The sequence below is a fragment of the Botryllus schlosseri genome, chromosome 4 (assembly GCF_051294905.1).
Source record: "Botryllus schlosseri isolate E-star chromosome 4, Bs_hap1, whole genome shotgun sequence".
NCBI classification, from domain to species: domain Eukaryota; kingdom Metazoa; phylum Chordata; class Ascidiacea; order Stolidobranchia; family Styelidae; genus Botryllus; species Botryllus schlosseri.
The window spans coordinates 25,990,514-26,007,659 of record NC_137239.1 but is presented as its reverse complement, the minus strand read 5'-3'; the positions used below and the strand labels follow the sequence as shown (position 1 = coordinate 26,007,659).

The 17,146-nt window shown below is 40.3% G+C and overlaps 3 protein-coding genes across 6 annotated transcripts in view; all 3 read right to left on the bottom strand.

The window, feature by feature from the left end:
• Nucleotides 1-17,146, bottom strand: part of LOC145437617 (uncharacterized) — a 299,426-nt gene that overhangs the window by 70,348 nt on the left and 211,932 nt on the right. The window lies entirely within an intron of this gene.
• Nucleotides 725-2,198, bottom strand: LOC145437601 (DNA-directed RNA polymerases I, II, and III subunit RPABC5). Its single transcript, XM_080314870.1, has 2 exons — nucleotides 2,003-2,198; nucleotides 725-979 (listed from the first exon to the last, which is right to left on the bottom strand). The coding sequence occupies exons 1-2, from the start codon at nucleotides 2,095-2,097 to the stop codon at nucleotides 871-873; spliced, it is 204 nt and encodes a 67-aa protein (XP_080170996.1). The 5' UTR covers nucleotides 2,098-2,198; the 3' UTR covers nucleotides 725-870.
• LOC145437600 (suppressor of cytokine signaling 6-like) lies at nucleotides 3,693-6,684 on the bottom strand. The gene has a single exon (XM_080314869.1). The coding sequence runs from the start codon at nucleotides 6,177-6,179 to the stop codon at nucleotides 5,238-5,240; it is 942 nt and encodes a 313-aa protein (XP_080170995.1). The 5' UTR covers nucleotides 6,180-6,684; the 3' UTR covers nucleotides 3,693-5,237.

The window sequence follows — 17,146 nt, the reverse complement described above, 5'->3', positions numbered from 1 at the left end:
AGTTCACAAATTAGATAAAATCTGAATAATTGCATTAGCCGGGGGGGGGGGCATAACCGACTCAAGATATTTACATAGAAACGATGTGTGATAACGTAGTGGTATAATCCACCGCTGCAACACCAATGGGTTGCAGCAGGGATTTCGAGTCCGACCGAGGTCAACGCCAGAATTTCTACCTAAGTGCAGATTTATCTAGGCTCCCCCTCCTCATGTCATTCCTAGAAGTGGGCCTTGCTACAAGTCGGCAGCTATGGAATAGAATTGGCCTGGTGTAAATGACCATTGCAGTCGACAAACAAGATGAACACCACAAACAACAGCATAGAAACGATATGCTCATATTGATACCATGAGTGGATGATGTGCATATTCTTTGTTCCGACCCGGCCGGGATTTGAACCATTAAAGTCTATCATACAATAGAACGATATTATGGTGTTAGTTCTCTACAAATAAGAAATACCAGATAAGGCCTTAAGTTATCCCATGCAGTCTTGAGTCATGTGAATTGGTACTAGTTGAATCACCAAAAAATGCTGACTCGAGTCATCACAACCCCAGTTTCGGCCCCGAGCGGCATTGACAAATTAAATACACCCGTTTGATCCCTCTCATAATGAATTTCTCACGGACTAACTAATACACTTGTTTTATATACACATACTTGAACAATCTGGGTCATTGCTGCTATCTGTTTATTGATTACCAGGAGTCCAGGACATCAGTTTAAGATCATTTATTCATTACCGGAAAAAATATCGAAAGAAGTCCCGTGTGCCACTGGCACGTGGCTGCACGCGTAACCTCCCATGGTCAATAATGCTGAAACGTCTGCCTCTGTTTAGGAGCTTGAAATATGTAGAAATATCATTTTTCCAGAGGAGCGTAATTGAGAAGCTTCTCGATAAGGTCGACGTGAGACAGCAGCATGCGTCGACAGCAATATCTTTTCAAACCCAAAGCGTCCAGGGCATCTCTGAAAATTTAACATGGCAGAATAAATACAGGATTGACAAGAAAGCATGCGTAACACAGTGCGACAGAGAGAGAGAGAGAAGCCTCTGTATTTGCAAACTCTGCAAATCTATAATATTTTAACATAGAAATAAGTGTAACATTAGTATAACATTAAAGCTGAGACAACCTGGCCAGGCCAGGAACATCTCACTACAGATGTCGCTATCATCATAACTTTAGATGAACAAAATACATACCGGTATGTAGGGAAACAACACTATGCATCATGGGAAAATTACAAATGAATAATATAATGTCAATGTAAATATATACAATTTAGCGTAACTGAGAGAAGTAAAAAGAAAGTTTTTGAACTTGCACGGCGGTAAGTTACGGAGTTCAAACACAACAGCATGCATTCATGCAGGAATTGGCAATGGTATATTCTACGATTTCAAGTGCTATGGCCGTATGACAAAAATGAGATGAGAACATTTGAGAAGAACCGTCCTAAACATTATCATCGGTGGAATAGTTTCCAAGTGTCGTAATCTTGTGATGTTCAGAGTTAAATCACTGTACATAACAATGAACAGCGATATCAACAATTGAGATGAGCAATGATAGTCAGCGGGAAGCATCAACAACCACTTCACTGTACAAGAAGAAATGACAGTTGAAAAATCAGAATTCTTGTCATTCAATGTTATGGAGTGGCCGAATTTGCGCTTACCACAATACAGTTCGTATTTCATTACTAAATATACTGGTATTATCAAATGCAAAAGATTTGCATGCCCCCTTGTTGCATCAGCAATTATATTGCTTATACACCTTCGGACGGTCTATCTATAAAACGTCGGTAGCCTATACTGATCGAAGACTGTGCAGTAACATGTTATACAGCCTTACTACATTACCGTGGCAATATTCCACATTTCCTGCGGTTTTATACACTCATAACAGGTTTCTTCTGAGATATTACCATATACCTGATGTTGTGACTAAATGGATATATTCAACTCAAGAAATTATAACCCACCCTTCAGTATACTCTGCTTGGAGGAGACCCAGATAAGCTTCCCATTTGTTGCCGACAACTTTCCCGCATGTGAAACAGCGAATCGGAATGATCATTCTGCTATAATTCCTTACTTTTTGTACAAATACAGAGAAAATCAACCTGATGAACTGAAATCCCGCTCGAATATTATCATGAGATTCCTCAATGGAAAGTCAAGCATGATTCATTTATTCGCATGACGGCGCTCAACCACAGAGCTGCGAAATATCATCCACTGACGAAATGAGCATCGAGCCTAGCCTTTATAAGGCTATGCTATGAGTTCTTATTCTTAACCAGGGGTTCGTGATTCGTGAGGGTACGATGCACCGAATCAATGGTAAGAATACATTAGTCTCGCGTCCGTGAATTGTGTAACCCCAGGCTTTATTTGATGCGGAGAGTGTGCTGTGTTGAAACTCATATGGGGGCCCAAAATAAGGTTTTGGCGACGGTCTGACCCAAAGAATGTAGAAGGACATTCTTTGGTCTGACCGTAGTGCTGTAAACAACTATGGTCTGTCAATGGACAGGCGGTATGAAAAATTTTAGTGAAAGCTCTAGGGGTACTAGTTCTAAAAACTGAGATAGGTAAACTGGTAAAGTGAAATATTACATAGTTCTTCAATAAACTTCTTGCCATAACGTCACCCAAGGCCTTGTCCCCTTGTCGACTATTTTTCAGGCGGTGCTGAATTCTGAATGTCAGTTTTTTTTTATGACAATCACTGAATAAGTACACCGCGGCCGGCAAACCCTGCATCATAGAAATGGAGACTGGATTTCTTTTCTCACTTCGCCACTTCCATTCCATTTACAATTGCGTCAACGCTCATTTCATGCAATCATTTCTGTCGAATCTTTCGCAGCAAAGCTTCTAGATGTACTGCGTTCATCAATATATTCATCAGAATTTCGCCGACTGACACATGCCACTTCATTTTTGTTGTTTGTTCTTTTCTATGCTATCTGAACGTATCATTTTAAATTAACAATTTCATTATTTTGAAAACACCATGAGATTGCGATACAAAGAACATATATGGAGGTGTCGAAACGACAGCCACCTGGGCCTAGGCGATGTAGAGGAGTCATTGTACAGTTGTACACGAAAAGTAAAAGGACAAGCAACAAAACGAGGTGGCATGTGGCGGAAGGCGAGATCGATATGTCAGGTCGTGCTCCGGTAAACTTGAGGCCTGACTAGTATTCATTCAGCAGAAATTTCCATGTATTTCAACTTGAATGTGGACAGACATGCTCGACGACTGTCGGATAGCAGGTGAGATACTGTTCCAAACTTCAGGTCCGGCATATTTGACCGAGCAATGCTACTCTCCAGTGTGCATGGTCCAATGTACTGTACATGCCTCTTGATTACAGGTTCTTAGCCAAGGCGGGTGGTTGATTTAAAAAGTGTCCAAGTCGCTCCGTTCCTTACTATACTTGTATAGCCCTTGTATGATGTTTTGAAAAGATGAAATTATTCATTTGTTCAACTGGATTGTATTGCGAAACCTTCATGCTGTGTCATCTGCCTCACTGTACTACTTCAGAAGGAACCATTTCGATTTGACTCACACCGTACGTGACTTCTGACTACATCGACTTTGACCACGTTGATAACATGACCACAAGACGTCAGCTATCAGTAAACAGTCGCAACAGCTAAAACTCACAGAAAACGTTTATATTTACATCCATACAAGTGCAAGACAAAAAGTATAAATTAAACCATTGAAAAAAAAACACGAGCCAGCCACTGGCGGCTGCTTCAAGCAAGTTTCATCCCAAACACAGTAACTAGATTCAAAATACAACAAAATGAAAACTAGCAGCTAATGCAACAAGGTTCACAATAACCATGTTACGGTCATCTTTACACTGCTAAAAGCTGTAATTTCAAGTTGGTTCAAGCCATGTCAACTTGATGTGCTACAATGGTTAATGGCCATTTATCTTACTGTAGATAGCTGGGAAACAGAATGGTATTACGTAAGCAAACTGAGCAAGCGAATACTATTACTGCACATGGTACAACTGTCATTTCGAAAGAATCTCAAGGTGAAGTTGCAATGCCTGGTCGTCATAGGACCGTGATTCACGAGGACTCGGCTGGTCTTCATGAGAAAGAATACCACTCGCTGCATAGGACAAACTATTAACAGGACCGATTAATCGAAACCATATTAGGTATTGATTAAAGAAACGTACATCAATATTTTCCAAACTGGATGGTACACCCAGCGTTCCAGGTGAAATTGACAGCGAATAAGCTATGTGAAGTGATTGATGGTAACGCCAGAGGTGATCAGAGTAGTAAGCGTTGCTACTCGGATAGAAGTAGAATTGAAGTGAATTTCTACTCAATTGCAAGCAGTAAGCAATTCCCAAGACTACTTCAAGTGGAAATAGAAAATAAAATGTACGAAAAGTAAAGCATTTTCAAAAAGTTAATTACGTCGAGACGTCGCTTACTTTACAGTAAATCGGAGGTGGCTCCTTTGAAAATTGCAGGACGTATCTTCGAGACTAGCACAATATGATTAGTGACACTGCAGCTAGGTATAATCTTATGGAGTGATTTCAAGCGGTTATTATGACAATTCCACTCATAAATAGTGATGCACAATTAGTCTACAACTACTCACTACTTTTCAAGCGTAGAGTAAGTAGTTTCGTCTAAAAGACTGCCAGTAGAAGTGTTAGATTTCCACTTTTCAAGTTTATAAAGCAACGAGTTTTGCGTATATCGTTCAAGTAGACATGGAAGTAGTCTAAAACTACATTCGTAGCCTTCTCTTAAAAAGTGATAATACTCAATTACTGACCACCTCTGGGTGACACTAACAGATTCTGCGACCACAATGCGGCTGATGATAATTCACGCAAAACTATATATGTGAGAAATTTCGCACAAATATGCATCCATGCCCTATCAAAAGAAAACCAGCATGCACCAGTAAGTAACTACAAAGCATATCGACACATACCTATTTACCTAGAGCCCAAAGATTTTTTGACAACTCAATTTGGCATAATGTACTCGCATCAATACAAAAACCACTATAGCCTACAGTACTCCATATAGGCCAGGCCTAATCACAATTTACTGGTCGGAATATCAATTCTCGAACCTGTTGCAACTACACTAATACAGTTAATCTTATTTCATTTGCACCGATTGTGAATTCAAAACTCGAATAAATTAGCCTTAAAAATACGAATGGTGAAGGTACTCTTTTATGGGCTTTGGCAGCGGCAAATTCTGGATGTGGTCAACACGGGCAACTCGTCGTATCACAAATCGGCATAGGTCTTGCAAAGGTCGTACTTCTGTAAACCGAGAAATGGGGTGTATCAATCGGACAGGGAAGGTGGGCGCAAATGGTTGACGCGACCGCGAATAGCAAAACACTCCTTGTTCGTTTGTATCTCTCATTGAATTCTCAATGAGCTCTACAACGGAGGTGTAAGTTTGTTTTGGGTTATCTTCGTAAAAGCTAAATTTCATACCGGAATGCGCAATCCTAGTGTGTAAAGTCCGATGGTGTGATCTGAAACTTAACGATAGTATATATCTATCATCAGAACTGTCCCGGACTAAAAACGATGCCTCCGGGGCATTACTCAGTCTTTTTTCGGCTTGCTCGCGCGTCATGGGACCCCAATACCAACCTTGCCGGGCTAATTTTTCAAATTCGAGCAGCATAGGGGAAGCTGGACTTATCAGTACTGTACATGTATCATTAGTATCGCTGCAATCAGGCTGTTTCGCATCGTCTGGCTCTGAGGATGAACTCCGTGTTGAATTAGCGGCAGTGTCATCACTTTGCTTTGAATCATCAAAGACATCTTCACCGTTTTCATTTTCATCACCATCTAGTGTACTATAGTCATGATTATCCAACGAATCCGAAGCTTCAGCCATTGGATTCGGCAAGGGTTCCGATAACATTCTGCCTCTTCGATTGTTGCGTTCAATCTCGTTATTGTGCGAACATATATACGCGGATTGTGGATTTTGGTTCGGTAACTGCGGAATCGGCAGTTGTCTCGCTTGGGTGACGCCGGTGTAGATATCTTTGACAGAGTGGCGTCGTTCTTGCGATGAATAGCTGAATCTCTTTCTGATCTTTCTTGAAAGCCTCTTCATTTTAACTTGCCTAGGCTATACGCAACACAAATATACCAAGGATGAGAAAAAGTCTACTACATTGGTGTATAAATGCACTACAATCATGGATATTGTCTTCATTGTGATTGTGATATAATAAAACTATTTCAAGTTCACCTTTCAACTACGATAGATGACTTCAAAGAACAAATTCAATCTCATATCTCTGATTCTGAAGTATTCACTGATTATGGCATCATGAATGAAGAAGAAAGGCAAAGTAAGAACTACCTTTTACACGACCTCAAAGAATATAATGCCCCAGTTCTACATCCCATTTAAGATTTTTAGGTATTAGTGCGACCATACTTGTTTCATTTCACTTCGTGACAACATGCTGTGGATAGATCACGATTTCACAGATATGTAACTAGCATGCATACTGCATAGCTTTGTATTATATTTTTCGCATGCTCTGATATGGTCAATTGAGGTTTACAGCCTCCCACAGTGGAACACAGCATCGAAACTATAATTTCAGTAGGGTGAGGTGGGGGAATTTGAGTATATTTTCAAGTTCGGACAGCTGTCATTTGCATAAACTGTCAAATAAAAAGGTGGTTGGTTCACTTGGTTGATATTTATTACATTGTATGGTTGAATTTTCCATTGCAAATCAATTGAAGATTCGATCTGCTTACAGTAGAAAAATATTGTGATTTTTATTTTACAAATTAGTATGCTCAATTTACCCCAATTTTGTGGGAAAATTGAGTATACTGTCTAAATTGCACTTGAAGCCAGCCTTATCCCCATGTTATACCCGAATGACCCATTGTATGGGAAAACTGAGTATATTTGCACATTTTGCAGGTTTTTAAAAAAGAAACTGGAACAAGCTCTGTTATATAGTTGCTTAAACAGGAACTTTTCAGAAGGAACAGCTGAACGAAATAATTTGATGTCAAATTTTCACTAATTGTTTGCATTGAAATCAAATTTGAGAATCCCACTTCTTTCAGAAATTGGTGCTTTCACTTTGAAAATTACTTCATTGAATGAAATAGAAAACATTCTCAACATCAATGTTCGAGGGATAGGAGAATATGCAACCCGTTGGTTGTATGTTCGAATGTTTCGCCGCCACTCGTCATATTTTCTACCAGCCCCAGAAACCCTTTTTTGTCTATATTGCATAACGAGCCAGTCCAACTCCTTGATTTCCTCTTTCTGGACTGTTTCAAGTCCAACTCAGAACTGTATTTTGAGTGGCTACTTTCTGCTCATCATGGTCACTGACCATAACTTCATTGCATTTTAGCTTTCATACATTCTCTTCATCTTAAAGTCTGGCCATGCTTTCTTCTGATGTCAGCACCAGACATGGGGTAATCGCGATTAGTAATCGTAATCGATTACGACGATTACAGTATTTTCAAGTAATCGTAATCGCAATCGATTACATTCGAAAAAATTCCGAAGTAATCGTAATCGTAATCGACTACTTCCCACATCTAATCGATTTCTTTGTGAAAGAACGATTACTTTTTATTTATACAAGTACTATGACATGAACTGAACATTCGTGAACAAGGAAGATGTATTATAATACCAGGTTCATGATAGCACAAACGTCTGATTTTTAAATGCCATTGCTCATCATTACGTCAGAAGTAGCCTATCAGCTTTGCTAGTCATTGCGTAAGAACCAAGAAGTATCCACAATAAATAGATATTCGATGTGATTGTAAGAACACCCGCCGTGCTGTACATCAGGTTATCAACACGTTCCACACGCCAGTACCCCGCAGCAGGATAATTAATCACCACTCTAGACTCTACCGAGTAACTTTTGTATTAATGTTTGGTTATGCAAACGCAGTTTGACCGTTGCCGCTTAGCGAGCATTAGGCCTATATGTAGTACGTATACGTACGTACAGCGGATAGAGATTTTAAATTTTGTACTCGTCAAATAAAACATTACGGTTTCCACAACGAAGCAATAAAAATCAACAGCTGCTGATATATATCATAACCGAGCCGTTTTTTTGCCGTTTTTCGTAGCGGCTGCTTGCAGTACATTATATGTATTAAGTTGAAGGCAGAATTCTATGTTTTCTTCATCTTCTTCTCAGACGACTCTACTCGAAACAGGCGCCAATGGTTATGTCATAATTCTTTACTCAACATTGGGACCTGCCGCCATAGCCATGATCTTATATATCATGTTAACGTGGGTTTTAGCTAGAATCAGTACCAAAACAGCAATTCGTCCCCCAGTCCAAACGTTGGTCTTTGGCCGCCATAGGGTGATATTTTCAAGTTGAAGACTGAATTTCGTCTATAATATCAGTTATTGCATTATATTATTCCAATGTATATTGAAGTTCTGTACTTCCAAGAAGCTGTTCAATATATTAATATTAATTTTTAATCCTATCTTTCTCTCACTGTTTAAAACATGTAATCGTGAGTAATCGTGATTACTTTTCCAATGTAATCGTAATCGACTACTTCCTGATTTTGCTGTAATCGTAATCGTAATCGCGTCATTCGGAAGTAATCGTAATCGCAATCGATTACATTCATGAAGTAATCACCCCATGTCTGGTCAGCACCTAACCAGTTATGACCAGAGCAAGTGAACATGCCTCCTTTTGGCATTACGATTAGCTAAATCATTTCTGCTTTTTCTCTCCATTACTTGAGAGACTACTGTAGTAATAGCCTGAGTCAAACTTTTCATCTCGTCACTTTCTTCAACTGATTCTTGCTGTTGGGGCTACAAATTTCTGTGTTGCTCTAATTAGCTTTCTTATGACTGTTTCACAGGGATTCTTTCCAGACTGTATTATAACAGCTCTTTCCTGTCTTGCTTTCTTTGACAGCCTGCTCCAATTCTTGTGGTGCATATTTAGGGGTTCGCTTCTTATAATACCTGATCATGTCACCTGTTACTGTTTTAACTCTCTAATTGTGTAACAAAATCAACATAACAAAAGATTCAAAAGAGTATGCACAACCTCTCAGATGATGGTGCGACAAAGAAGGTCCGCGTTCAACAGTATACTCAATTTACCCAACACCTAATTTATACTATACCCCAATTACCCCAAAAAAATATTCTTCAAATTAAAACTTACTATTACCACCATCGACAAAATGCATTGCCATACCTTGTAGTATGATCATCTATCACTAACTTAAGCAATATTTGAATATGCAACCACAATTTTTATGCTGTCTGCAAAGAAGTTGAAAAATGGAGTGAAAAATGAAAAAAAAATCCTAAACTTTCAATTCCATGTGGAAGCTACAATTTGCCTTTGATAAAAATGGTTATTATTCTTATCTAGAGCTGACATAGTCACCTACTGAATAAATGCATAACTGATGAATTTGAAGCTGATACGTTTAGAGAGCGAAAGTTTTAGTCGAATATACTCAAATTCCCCCACCTACTCAAGTTCCCCCCCCCCTACCCTACTTAAAAAAATCATATCCCACTTGATTCGAATTATTAGAATTAGATACTAGATTCAGATTCAAGTACTCGAATCATTGTGTCCGGCCCTACTAGAGTCTAGAGCAGAGGTCTCAAACTCAAATGTGCTCGCGGGCCAGTTTTGACGACGCCGCGGGCCGTAGCTTTTATAGGGATATTCTATGTCTTTCCAAGTAGGCCTTATTTGGCGGGAATGAATTGTTCTATTGAAAATGAGTCGATCCAAAAGACTGACAGTATCGTCAAATGTGATTTACTCTTGTATAAATTCAGGCGTGGCACGAAAAGAATCATCACATTTATAACTATTTGAAAAGAATTGTTGTTGTACTTGATATATATTAATTATAAGATATAGCCACAATATGGGCGGACAAATGTATGATGCCATCATAAAAGCTATCGGGTTATAATTTTGCAGCTACTATGAATATTTCGAATTTAACAGATTGATAATAGATACTGATTTGATATCAAAACATTTTTAGGTTGGGTATTGTAATTCCAACCCAGGATTCCGGTATAATTCTGATAAGTAGGCTAATAATCTCATGGCCAAATATCTTCAAATATAGGAGCAGAAACAAATATAAATATAATACAAATATATTAATGATTGTGTCTTGGTGATTGAAATGTCGGGACGCCGAACGGGCCATTGTTGTTACATCGTTGGAGCGTACAACTACGGTACTCGGTACTTGTAAGTGCCCTTAATAACATGGTTTAGCGACCAAAGATGTAACTGACAGATTGCCAATGGTTACCAAAACTACTTGCTTAGTTCGCGAAATACCAAGCTGCGACCTTCTGATCTATTACTATTCCCCTAATACGCGATTAGTTTGTTGCGTCCATGGTTCTAACAAATTCACGGCATTCCGAGTCACTCCGAGTCCACACGAGTCATCTTCATTTTGCCATCGAGTTAGCCCGAGTCTGAGTAATTCTAAGAAAGGTCGCGTCCAAGTCCAACTCACAAATTTCAGTCACGAATCGTCTAAGGGTCAGGTTTTGTTATCATGAACTGGAAATGTGGCGAAATAGTGAATCTTCTACTGCATGGTAGCGTTTGCAATTGATGTGGTAGTGAAGTTTGGTGAATAGTTTCAGTCTTTCGGGGCAATTTAAGAGGGAATTTTGACTTTATAACCTGAAAAGATATGTGAAACTTAGGCCTATACATTGTCAAAGTATTAAAAATCTAAAATGTCGTCGCGGGCCGCACAAAACGCTCTGGCGGGCCGCGTGTTTGAGACCTCTGGTCTAGAGATATATTTAGGTCAGGTGTGGTTGAAAAAATCAAACAGGTATGACATTACCTTATCGACGAAACAGTCAAAAGTATGATAAACACTGCAGCTATTAATAGGAAAGCACACAATTTCAGATGCAATAAGCTTGTCCGAACACATATGTCTCATAACGCCATTATACAGCACAGTATCAGTGATACAATGCGGCTTATCCTGGAATCGGTGTCCCTTGCACACCAGAGATTCTAATTATGGCACACAGGTATGTGACGCTGGTCGCTGGGAACTGCCTTGCCTTACCAGTTATATTGCGGTACCGCTAAACGTACCGGGATTCCAACCCGGCTGCATGGTGCATGCCATCTTCACGTTTCGTAAAACTCTTGGCAACGGCGTATTCATAACCCGGAAATGAAATCCAACCTAACTTTTCTGACAGCTCAGCTATACCGGTATCATCGTGGCATGTATGGAATCGGTGTCCTGTGCTCACACAATTCTTCATTTAAAAAAAATATTTTTTAATAAATTACTTCAACTTGGAGAATCATCGCTGCTCACCTGTTATATATAGCCTATTACGCCGGAGTGGAATTGGTGGCAACGTCACGCAGGATTTTCTGTTTAATTCCTTAATTATTCTATATAGAAAAGCTCTCATCACGCAGGATTTATTCCAAAAAATGGACAGAGATTCCATATAGGCTATTACGCAAAACATAACGAGTTTCCAGTAGCCAGTAGGGTGCCACAGCCACATCAACAAGTTATAGATGACAGATTGAACAATTTTGAAAATCTACAGAAACTGAATTTTCTACTAGTTGCTGACGATTAACCCTGACGAGTGTCAGCCGAAAATATTCGGGTTCATTTCAATATGAATATACTATTCAACTGTATATATTGAAGTTCTGTACCTCCAGCTCCAAGAAGCTGTAGAAACTTCAAGAAAGGTGATCTCATATGAGATATAGTCACTCCACAACGAACTAGGAGTCAGAACTACGATTTTCAGCAATTCACCGTAATAGATTACAGTATAGGCCTATCACTACCTTCGGACTAAAATAAAAAACAACCGGAACCCACGCCCTCAAGACGGCGATCCTGGACCGCGAATGATGGGCTTCATTTTAAAACAATTCAATACCATGCTATGGGCTATCAAAAATCTTCCGGAATATATCATGCTAATTAGTATTGATTGCTATTATCAGTGTTTTTAGTACAACCGAACAAAGAACCACATCTAAATCAGATTTATCTACATTCTTCATATTCTGTCTTTTCTCAGCACCACCATCAGGTCACGCAACACTGGACTCGTCATTCTATACGCTAGGTGGTGACGATTTATCACGTTAGCAATATTTTTATCTCAAGCAAGATCATGTAGCAGTTCAAAATATCACAAAATCGCGATGCAGTCAAATAACGAAAGGGAGTATCAGTTTTATGAAGAATTTCACCATTTCAAAACACCGCAAGACTGCGATAAAATGAAAAAATGTCGATTTGGAGTAGTCTTTGATGTCAGCATAGTGTCCTACAATATGGTGCCGACACAAGCAAATCTCACGGCCCAGTCAAACTGATTCACGTCACAATTTCCATTTGGCTACAGGCAATTTGACGGTCATTTTTGACCGGCTTGCCGAGCATTAAATTTGGTAAAATGGGTATCAATCAAAAGCTGACTCTGCACTGATTACGAAAATATAAATTTTATTCCGCTTGCGGCCCTGGAACCCCCACAATCAGCCTCGAATTTTTAGTTGTTATGGAGATTGGCATTGGGACGCAACAATGCTGCCTGGCGAAACGAGAGAGTAGCTCAAGAGCAAAAGAACGGATGAGCAGGGAGAGTGGGAAACTCAGCTGGCGTCGCGGCAACGATACCGCTGTATTGCTTCTGACGCAAAAGGTCTCTGGCACTCGGAGAAATCCGAATGGTGATTGAATAATGATGAACCAAATTCCAACGCGAACGTCACTGTTCGGTTTTAACTCCTATTTTCCTGACAAGTGCTATATAGGCCTCGGCTTGGTAATAGAGCTTTTCAGTGAAAAACAAAGGTAAGGATTTGGTGGTAACATTTTGGAATATTTTGACTGGCCCGGCCCGCAAGCTATCTAATAATGGATTGAATCCGGACCGCGATCCTAGTTTATTTTGACACCCCTGCTGTAAACCTTTAATCAACATTTTACCTGCTGCATTCGCGGACCAAGTCCTACCCTTACAGGTCAAGGAAAGGCTGGTAATGTGTGCTCACACTTGACCAATGCGACTATAGATAGTATCAACAGTGCGACGTGTCTCTGGAGCCCTACACAACAAGCGGGCTAAGTCAATCGATATCATAATAATGTGGCATAGGCTATTCGATGTAGACTACTTAGACGTAGCCTAAATATATCCGTAAGTTGAAGGATAATGCGCGAAAATTGGTAGGGCCCTAATACATTCTGTGGACCCAGTTCTACCCTTACAAGTCAAGGAAAGACTGGCAATTTGCTGTGCTCGCTTTTAGCGAAGCGCCTATAGAAAGTAGGCCTATCAACAGCACGACGTGTCTCTGCGGAGCCTTACGCAACAAGCTTGCTAAGGCAATCGATATCATAATAATCTGACATATCCAATGTAGAGTATTTAGACGTAGCCTAAATATCTCTATAAGTTGAAGGATAATGCGCGAAAATTGGTAGGGCCCTAATATATTCTGTGGACCCAGTTCTAACCTTACAAGTCAAGGAAAGGCTGGTAAGGTGTGCTCGCTTCTACCGAAGCGCATAGAAAAAGTAAAAACAGCGCAGCGTTTCTCTGCGACGCGATTGCACATTGCACATTGCACAAGCACATTGCCATTGCCGCGACGTCAGCTGATCTCACTCTCGCCGCGCAGTCACATCCTTGCTCTTGAGCTACTCTCTCATTTTGGCAGACAGCATTGTTACGTCACACTGCCAATCTCCTCAACAATGAATAATTTGGGGCTGATTGTGGGGGTTCCAGGGCCATGAGCGGAATAAATTTTATATTTTCGCAAGCAGTACAGCGTCAGCTTTCGATTGATACCCGGTTCATCAAATTTAATGCTCGGCAAGCCGGTCAAAAATGACCGTCAAATTGCCTGTAGCCAAATGGAAATTGTGACGTGAATCAATTTCACTGAGCCGTGAGATTTGCTTGTGTCGACACCATATAGGACACTGTGATGTCAGACACACACCTGGGCCTAGGCCAGGGGCGGGCAACTTCTCGGGTCGGCGGGCCGGATATAGGAAAATGAAGTAGGCTACTTGGCGGGCCGGATTCCTAAATGGATACAGTAATCCTGAATTTTAAGTTGAAAGCATAGAGGCAAAAAACAGAATTTAACGAATTTATTTATGTAATATACTTCAATAGCCATTGAAGTCAAAGAGATCTGTGGTCGATCAAAGTTGTCAACAAGTTCTTTGAACTCTGGTTGCATATCGGACGTAGAAACGCTTGGTAAAGACTACTCGTGAGCATCAGTTAGATTGGAACGCAGCTTTGTCTTTTCATTTTCATGGTTGAAAATGTTTGCTCGCAAATGTCTGTAGACCCGAACAGCACAAGTAGTCTCATGGCCACCTTTCTCCGGCCACGGACCACATGATCATGCAAGACCGAACAGTCGAACACTCTCTCCGGCCTCCGGGCCGCTTAGAATCCCTTCGTGGGCCGGATGCAGCCCGCGGGCCATATGTTGCCCGCCCCTGCCTATGAGATGTATGACATTGGAACACCATGGTGAGAGGCGACAAAATGAGTGGGTATGTGAGTGTGACGGAAAGCGAGATCGATATGGCAGGTCGTGGTGCGGCAACTTAACTTGAGGGCTAACTAGTACAGTAGAAATTGCTTGTATTTCGATTTGAATGTGGACATCATCACTATTCATTTATCAAATCAATACCACAAGATTGCGATATACTGAAAAGATAGGTGGTTACCGAAACGACTTGCAGTAGTCTTTTAATCGGAGACACACCTTGGCCTATACATAAAAGAGGCATGTACACTAGGGCTCTTCAAAAATGACTTTTTTTCTCAAATCGTACTGGCTACTTGATAAAATTGTTAGGTTACCTAATTTAAGCCTACACACCAAATTTGGTTCAATTCCAACCAGTGGTAGCGGAGTTATTGTCGTTGAAAAATTTGGATTTGAATAAAATAGTATTTACGGTGGGCACCAATATAATAAATAATTAAAGAATTGGTCACCGTAAATACTATTTTATTCATAATCCAAAGTTTTGATAAAATGCAGCGACAAAAATGAATGCTGCATGAGTCGGTTGGCGAGGTCGATAAGTCAGATTGTGGTTCGGTAATCTTAAGGGCTGACTAGTATTGATTCAGTAGAAATTGCTTGTATTTCGATTTGAATGTATACTAGTCAGCGGAAATGCGCGACGATGACTGTCGGATAGCCGGCGAGATGCCGTTCCATCATAGTGTTCGTTAGGGTGTGAACACAAGCAAATCTCACGGCTCACTGCAATATGGGCTACGTACGTCACACTTTCCATTTGGCCAATGGCAATTTTACGGTAATTTTTGACCGACTTGCCGAGCGCGAAAATTGATAGAATTAGCATTAATCGGAAGCTATCGTGGTCCTGATTGCGAAAATATAAATATAATTTTGCTCGTGGTCCTGGAACCCCCCAAAATCAGCCTCGAATGTTGCATTGTAACGGAGTTCGGTATGGTGACGCAACAATGCCGTCTGGAATAATACTGCGCAGCTGAGGAGCAATTCAGTCTGCACTATAGAGTGAGAGTGTGAATGCTCAATCGCTTACGCAACAATGGCCAATACGTTTGCGGTTTCTGCTGCTCCTCACCTGCTCCCAGATGGCATGGCTGCCTCACAATAACAAACTCCGTTACAATGCAATATTGGATCCTGTTTTGGGGGGTTCCAGGACGACGAGCAGAATATAACTTTAGCAATCAGGACCGCGGTAGCTTTCGATTGATACCAATTTTCTCGCTCGGCAAGTCGGTCAAAAATTACCGTAAAAGTGCCTTTGGCCAAATGCAAAGTGTGACGTAGACCAATTGCAATGAGCCGTGAGATTTGCTTGTTTCCACACCATATAGTAGGGTTACCATACGTCCTCCTTTAGGAGGATTTGTCCTCCTTTTTCGGGTTTTTGAAAATATACTCCAAGGACGCCTAAATGTCCTCCTTTTTGATATTTTGTCCTCTTTTTAGAGAATTTTGGTTAAACACAGGGCAAAAGTCTACCGAGATGCCATAAAATAGCACTGAAAACGCTCCGGCGGGTATTTCGGGAGCTGAGCGAAAGTTGACATTTTTTTCTAGTCAACCGACCACGAAGTGGGAAAAATTTACCATTTTTCAAGGTTTTCCTCTAAGTTTGAAAATTTGGAAAAAGGGTCCTCCTTTCCCGATTCTAAAATATGGTAACCCCTCCGTATAGGACACTATGGTTCCACATTACAGGTCCGGCATACTTGATAGAGCGATGCGTTTTCTTCTATTCCGTCCTAATCAATGACGTGCGGTGAAGTACATGGCATTATTAGGCCTACCATAGTTTCTATTAGTTAAAGAGGACAAATCCTCCTAAAAGAGGATATATGGTACCCTATAGGCATGCCATCCGAAGAGTTATTTCCAGAAAGTGATCATGACCGCAAATGCGATTTGCATTGGACCAGTTATAGATGGCGGTGGCAATAGATTTACAAGCATCTTAAAACCTATTACGATTAGGGCTGGGCAAAATCGAGTACCTGAGTGATTCGATTCTGAATCACGTATTATGCTTCGAGACGAGTCGAGTATTCGAGTATCACTCAATATGACGTCATAACAAAATGTAGTGTGTCAAAGTTCAAATGTGTACCTTTTGTGCAACCACAAAGAATATAATGACAATTGGAATTAAACTAAACTCCTGTATGTCTCTGCATTTTTAGATGCTTGCATAAGACTATACAAAGATTTGATTGTGATTCTATTCTCATCGAGTGTGCATGTGCAATGTGCATGCCTTTTTCGCACGTTGTTTCATTTTGTTTTTATGTTTGTAGGACATAGTGGGTCTTTTACTGACTTCAGCGATATACAGTAGCTTCGACTCCAGCCTTTCTTTTCACTGCACTGGAATTCTGACTGTATCTTGAGTTGATATTGAGTTGATAAAAATGGTAATATAAGAATACTGATT

What these genes read in the sequence shown, in the direction of transcription:
- LOC145437601 (XM_080314870.1), bottom strand. Translation starts at nt 2,097, where the DNA reads ATGATCATTCCGATTCGCTGTTTCACATGCGGGAAAGTTGTCGGCAAC. An exon ending in CAAGCAGAGTATACTGAAGG is followed by an intron (nt 980 to 2,002) that starts GTGGGTTATAAT and finishes TTAAATTTTCAG; the next exon opens with AGATGCCCTGGACGCTTTGG.
- LOC145437600 (XM_080314869.1), bottom strand. Translation starts at nt 6,179, where the DNA reads ATGAAGAGGCTTTCAAGAAAGATCAGAAAGAGATTCAGCTATTCATCG.